At 54.4% G+C, this 6,094-nt stretch overlaps 1 protein-coding gene across 1 annotated transcript; it reads right to left on the bottom strand.

The window, feature by feature from the left end:
* Window positions 1-409: 409 nt before the first annotated feature.
* LIN7B (lin-7 homolog B, crumbs cell polarity complex component) lies at window positions 410-4,060 on the bottom strand. The gene is made up of 6 exons (XM_032839296.1): window positions 3,980-4,060; window positions 3,461-3,579; window positions 3,114-3,185; window positions 2,092-2,301; window positions 864-1,027; window positions 410-519 (listed from the first exon to the last, which is right to left on the bottom strand). The coding sequence occupies exons 1-6, from the start codon at window positions 4,014-4,016 to the stop codon at window positions 498-500; spliced, it is 624 nt and encodes a 207-aa protein (XP_032695187.1). The 5' UTR covers window positions 4,017-4,060; the 3' UTR covers window positions 410-497.
* Between the last annotated feature and the right edge of the window lie 2,034 nt (window positions 4,061-6,094).

Genomic DNA, 6,094 nt, shown 5'->3' with positions numbered 1-6,094 from the left:
TGATGATAGTACGGCCTGCAGGGCTTCCCTTCCGAACGAAGCTAATGGTTCGCTCCGCCCCGCCCACACAGAGGCCTCCCACCGGCTCTGCAGCTTCTCAGGACTCCTGTCAGACCAACTACAGAAGGCGCTTGGCCTTCGCCCTCAGTCTCTCTTCAAGGCCAGGGGGCGTTGTCTTCGGTTGTGACCCCGCACTTGGACCCAAACAGGGTCCCAGCTTCGGCCTTGGACTTATGCCTAGGAAGCCGGCCAGCCTCCCGCTTCAGACCTTGGGGGAAAGTCTCTACCTCTGCTCTCAGACTCTGAAAAGCGTTTCTTCCGGGCCTGCTCTAGACTTCAGCTTCTCTCCCTCCCCCACATCCCAAGACATTCTAACCCCAGGATGCAGGACAGACGCACAGACACTCAGTGAGGGTCAAAGATCTTTAAACAAGGAGCCGGTGACAATAAATACTATACAGGGGAGGGGGCGGGGTGAGGGTCCAAACACTGTGGTTTCAGCCTCGAGACTCCAAGGACCTGCAAAGAGGGTGAAGAGATGGGAGCCAAGCTCAGGGGAGGGGACCTGGGGAGGCTTGGGAGAGAACCAGGCCTGGGGTTCCAGAGCCAAGGGCCCAGGGAAGTGGACTGAGGGATTCCAGAGAGTAGGCTGCAGATCTCGAATTGACAGTGAGCTGGGAGTCCCCATGGGATGTAGCCAGAATGGCTTGTGAGAGCCTGGGTCAGGGTCAAGGGTCAGAACCCCAGGGAGAGGAGCCAGGGCTGGGGGTAGCCATGAAGGTCCCAGAAATCACTGGCCTGGCTTGGGACTCAGGATAAAGGAGGCAACAGAGGCCCCAGGGGTGTGGTGGCAAAGGGCTCACGAGTAGCTCTGGTGCTGCTGGCGCCGGCGGGCAGAGCGCATCTTCTCGAAGCGGGCCTCCATCTCCTCCAGCACGCGAGGTGTGTAACGCACCACCAGCTTCACCGAGCCCTGGGCTGCCTTCAGCAGCTCCACTGCCTTCTCGTGCTGCTCACCCTCAACGCTCTGCAGGGCAGTGCACAGACACCTGGGCCTGGGGCCTACCACCCTCCCCCAGCCCCAACCCTGGAAATGGGACCTACTGTTGGTGGGCCTGGTACCAGCCCAAGAGGTCAAGGCCTCGTGGCCTCAGGGGAGAGTAATTATTCTTGGCTCAGTGTCCTCCCTCAAAACCTTCCAAGTTCATGTCGGGGACAAGCCCTATCTGCCCTCCCTCACTAAGCCAGAACTCTAGGTCCATCTTTATCCCCCTCCGTCCCCAAAGCCTGCTAATCCTAGCCCTCTCCCTCTTGCTGATTCCCTCCTCTTTGTCCCCACCACCCTGGCCCCAGCTCAGGCCTCCTCTTCTCCCTGGTCGACTTTTACCTAGCCTTCTCCCTAGAACTTTCTGGCCTCCAGTCTCTACCTTCAATCCATCCCCTGTAGAGTCCCAAAGGGATCCTTCTACACCTCCAAGCTGAGCCTATCCGTCTCCTCTTCACAGCCTTCCCAAGGCTCCCCAGAACCCTTGAGACAAAGTCCCAGCTTCTCAGGCTGGCCCTCAGGCCCTGTGTAGCCGACCCTCACTACCGATCCATCTGTGCTGTGTCTACTTCCAACTGCAGTGATTTTAATTAACCACGTGCTCCACTCCTCCACTAGACCTAAGCCCTTTCTGTTCAGCTCAGAGGAGTGCAGAGTCCCAGCCCCTACCTACAACACCCTTAGCTGCTAATACACTTCTCTACCTTATTTGCCTGGAGAACTCCTCCTCATCCTTCAAAACCCAACTCAAATGTTCCTTTCCCTGCAAAAACTTCCCTCATCTACACTGGTCTGGTGAGAGCCACATTTGGGCTTCTGCAATGGCTTGTGCTTCCTCATTATGATCTCCCCAGATTAGGACTATTCCAGTCAATCTCCGTCACCAAGAAGGGAGTCCTTGAACATAGGAGCTGAGGCAAACTTCTTTCAGGATCTGTAGTGGCGCCCAGCACGCAGTACTCTATCGTTGCATGTTGAATGAATGTGAAAAGCAGGGACTGTGCTACCTGGAACAGACTGTGAGCCCAGCCTCAGTCCCCACTCACCACACCATTCACTGACAGCAGCTGGTCCCCACGCTTGAGGCCTCCATGGCGGTCAGCCACACCTCCAGGGATGACACGGGAAATGTAGATGGGGGAGTTCTGCTCCTTGCCCCCCATGATGTTGAAGCCCAGGCCCTCATCTGTTTTGGGCAGCTCCACTACCCTGGGATGTGCGTGGCCCTCGCTGGCTGTGAAGGCAGCCACTGTGGCCTGGGGGAGAGAAAGCATTGGGAGGTGAGAGCCATTCCATGGCTGGGGGCGGGGTGGCAGGCGGGTGAGGGGGGAGGATCAGATCGCTTTCCCCGCACAGGGGACACCTGCCACAGTTCAAACAAGCTTGCACTGTAATGAGTCTCTCTTAATTCAGTCTGGATGCTTTAGACATGTCAAAGAGAATGTCTCCACTTGGTGTGAGTGTACCTTCAGTAGTCAACTCTTGCCAATCTCAATTTTTAATAGAGAAAAACAAGGGCTGGAAGAAGCTGAGAGCCTCCAGGAAGCAGCAAGAAACAGCATACAACTAGAGTTTGATAAGATTTCAGTGTTTCATGCTATTTCATTATGTAGGTGTTAAAAGGTATCTTCAGGGGCACCTGGGTGGCTCAGTGGGTTAAAGCCTCTGCCTTTGGCTCAGGTCATGATCTCAGGGTCCTGGGATAGAGACCCCCATCAGGCTCTCTGCTCAGCAGGAAGCCTGCTTCCCTTCCTCTCTCTCTACCTGCCTCTCTGCCTACTTGTGATCTCTGTCAAATAAATAAAATCTTAAAAAAAAAAAAAAAAAGGTATCTTCATGTCAGGTATGCAGCAATAGTTTCCATTTGAAGTTGCTAAAGATGCCTTTAAATGACATTTAAGTACAACTTAAGAGATTATAATATCAGTAAATAATAGTAACAAAAGCTGGTACATAGCTTTGGCAAAAATCATGTAGGAAGAAACAGGCATGACTGACTTTAGGAAGTTACTAAGCTAGACCAGGCAGTTCGGTGGATACCATGAGTGATGGCGTAGGGGGCACCTACCTTGGCTGTGGCGTGGGCCCGGATCTCAGCACTGCCCGTGATGTCCAACGTGTCGTAGAGCTGCTCATACACCTGGTGAAGACGCCGTAGCGTCAGAGAACCACCAGGGGGGCTCCCCTTCTCCCTTAAGCAGAGTCCAGACCCGCAGATCCTCCCACCCAAGGATCGGCCCCGCCCCCCGCAACCCGGAGCCCAAGGAAACTACAACTCCCGAAGAACCCCGGGCTGAAGCGCGGGCACCCCAAGGCGGGCCGGCCCAGCCGCTGCTGGGAGGCGTAGTCCCTGGGCTCCGGGCAACGACTGGGACCGCGGCCGCCCGCTTGTGTCCGGCGCCGCGCTGTTCTCACCTCCCGGATGGCAGAGCAGAAGCGGCTCTGCAGGACTCGCTGGAGGGCCTGCAGCTTCTGCGGGGGCAGCTCCCCGCTGCGCTGGAGCCGCTCGAGGAGCTCCACCGCCCGGGACACGTCTGCGGGGCGGGGACGGGGCGCAGAGACAAGAGTCAGAGACTCGGATAAGCACGGAGCGCTGCGGCCAGAAACCGAGTAAGGCGAGCGCTGACAGATCCCGGGAAAGACAGCCGAGTCCCAGTAGGACACCCGCAGAGTCGTCGGGGGCAAAAGAGACTGCGGCCGCAGCCCTGCGCCCCCCGGATCCCCAAACGCACACAGGAAGGGCTGTGCGGTGGGCGCCGCTACTGGGCCCGCTAAGCCCACGGACCCTCCCACACCCACAAACCGCGGCGCCCCGCCCCGCCCACCCCCGCTCGATCTGCCCGCCCACCCGCCGGGGCTTCGCCGTGGAGGGGCGGGGACCGGGGTCCCGGACACGGGCCGCGGCCGGTGGGCAGGGCCCCCTGGCGCGCTTACCCCGCTCAAGCCCCAGCGGCTCCACCAGCGCAGCCATGTCTGCGCCGCCGCCGCCGCGAGCCGCCCGCCTGCCAGGTCTCTGGCGAGGGGGGCGGGGCTGCTCGAGGCCACGCCCCGGACGGCGGGCGCCCCCTGCGGGGGCGCGGCCCAACGTGAGCTTGGATCCCCGCGCCGCGGAAGCCCCACCTGCTGCCACGCCTGTCTGGCGGCCCAGCCCACGGTCGCCAACTGTCTGTCCGCTTTGCGACCCCTCCTTTTGCAGCTTGTGTGTACCTCCTTCCGTTTCTCTGCCCTGCCCGCCACACCTGTCTCTCCGCTTTCTCTTTTTACCACGTTCATCGAACAAAACGTTGTTAAACATCTGGACACAATGGTGAGCAGGGCAGACAAGCCCACTCCCCTTAAGGAATTTAGTCTATGAGAAGGGGAGGTAGACTACCAGCTACGGCTGTGATGAGAAATCAGGAGTGAGGAGGTGTTCTAGGGCCACTGACCTAGTCCTTGGAGGGAAGATCATCGGGAGGTGGGGCGCGAATCATTTTCCAGCAGAAAGAGCCCACGAAGTAAAAACTAGAGTGGCTTGTGAGGGTGAGAAGGTAGGCGGGATCCAGGTTATACACGACCTTGGTTTTAGCATACACATGACGACCTTGGACTTCATGGTAACTCCTAAGAGTTAAATGTGATATTCAAATGCATATTTTAAGATCCGTGTAGCCAGAGTGTGGGGACTGGATTGGATGGCAGCAACAGAGGAAGCAGGGGGACCAGCGAGTAAGGCTCCCCCAGCAATCCTGTGATGGCTTGGAGGAGGTCAGGAGACAGGAAGGACAGCTGGACAGATTTGGAAATGTCTGGCCCTGTCTTAGTGATCGGCTGTGTTCATTAGCTGGCAGCAAGGTAATATACAACAAAGAGGACCTAGGGCTGAGTTCCTGAAACTTCTACCGTTTCAAAGTTAGGAAAAAGACAAAGAATGGCAGGAAAGTGGGAGGGAAACCAGGTGGGAGGAACTGTTAAGAGAGTGCTTTCAAAAAAGAAGTGGGCAGTGGTATTACACACGCTAGAGAGGCCAGAGAAATGTAGGAAATGTGGAGAAGATTGTGGAGAAGGCTGACTGTTGCCCATCAGCAGGATTAGCTGGATGGGGAAATGGAATCCTGAAAAGGACTTTTGCCAAGTGAGAGGACTAGAGCAGGTATGTCTATCCCTCTCTGTAGTATCTTTCTCTCGTTTTAACAAGTTTAATGAAAACAAAATCAAACACAGAAGGGCTAATATCGAAAAGCATGTCCTAAGTCTCCCCGCTGCAAGAGGCAACAACTCAGAGATGTTTTGCTTATATATCTAAGTAACCTGTTTCTCAATTCTAGGTGTTAGTAATATATTATGTATTGATTTTCTGCTCTTACAACCTTTCCGCTCTCTTCCCACGGTAGTTTTATGCTACCAGTTTTTAGGACAATCAATAAAGTGCTCACATGGTAAGTACTGACTGTTTACCAGAGGGCCTAGGAGTGTTCTGTGATTACATTTCCTTTCCTGAACAGCTTTATTCCTGCACCTTCCGTCTGCTTTTCTTCCATGACATTCCCAACTTTTCAAACTTTCCATCACAACATATTTTATTCAGTCCTTTTTAGACAGGTTTACAGAGGAATAATTGACGTGCATTACTGCAGCAGGTTAAGGGGTGCGTACAGCACAATGGCTTGGTTTATGTACCTCGTGAAATGACAAATGCCATCCATTCAGCGACTGAACCTTCTTTATTCTGAAGGTCCTTGGGAACCTGAGTCAGAGCCCTGACTCCAGCCTGGACTAACTGCTCTCTAGAAACTGCCATCCCGGGGTTTTTTACCCTCGCTGCTCTGAAATGGATCCTGTTTCCTCTCCTGTAAACCGCTTGTTTTGGTGACATGTATCTTTAACTTCCTTAAGAGATTGTGAGGTTCCTCTTACTTTTGAGAAAGTTTGTCTCTTTTCCCCATTAGAACTTCTAATGTGTTAACAGATACAATTTGGGTTATGTAGTATATGAACTGCAAAATGCACCTAAATTCTTAATTAAGTTATTTTCAGTTCTAAAGTTTGAAAAAAAAATTATTTTTTCTT

The sequence above is a fragment of the Lontra canadensis genome, unplaced genomic scaffold (genome assembly GCF_010015895.1).
Source record: "Lontra canadensis isolate GAN:19392208 unplaced genomic scaffold, GSC_riverotter_1.0 scaffold107, whole genome shotgun sequence".
NCBI classification, from domain to species: Eukaryota; Metazoa; Chordata; class Mammalia; order Carnivora; family Mustelidae; genus Lontra; species Lontra canadensis.
This window is presented reverse-complemented; position numbering and strand designations above follow the sequence as displayed.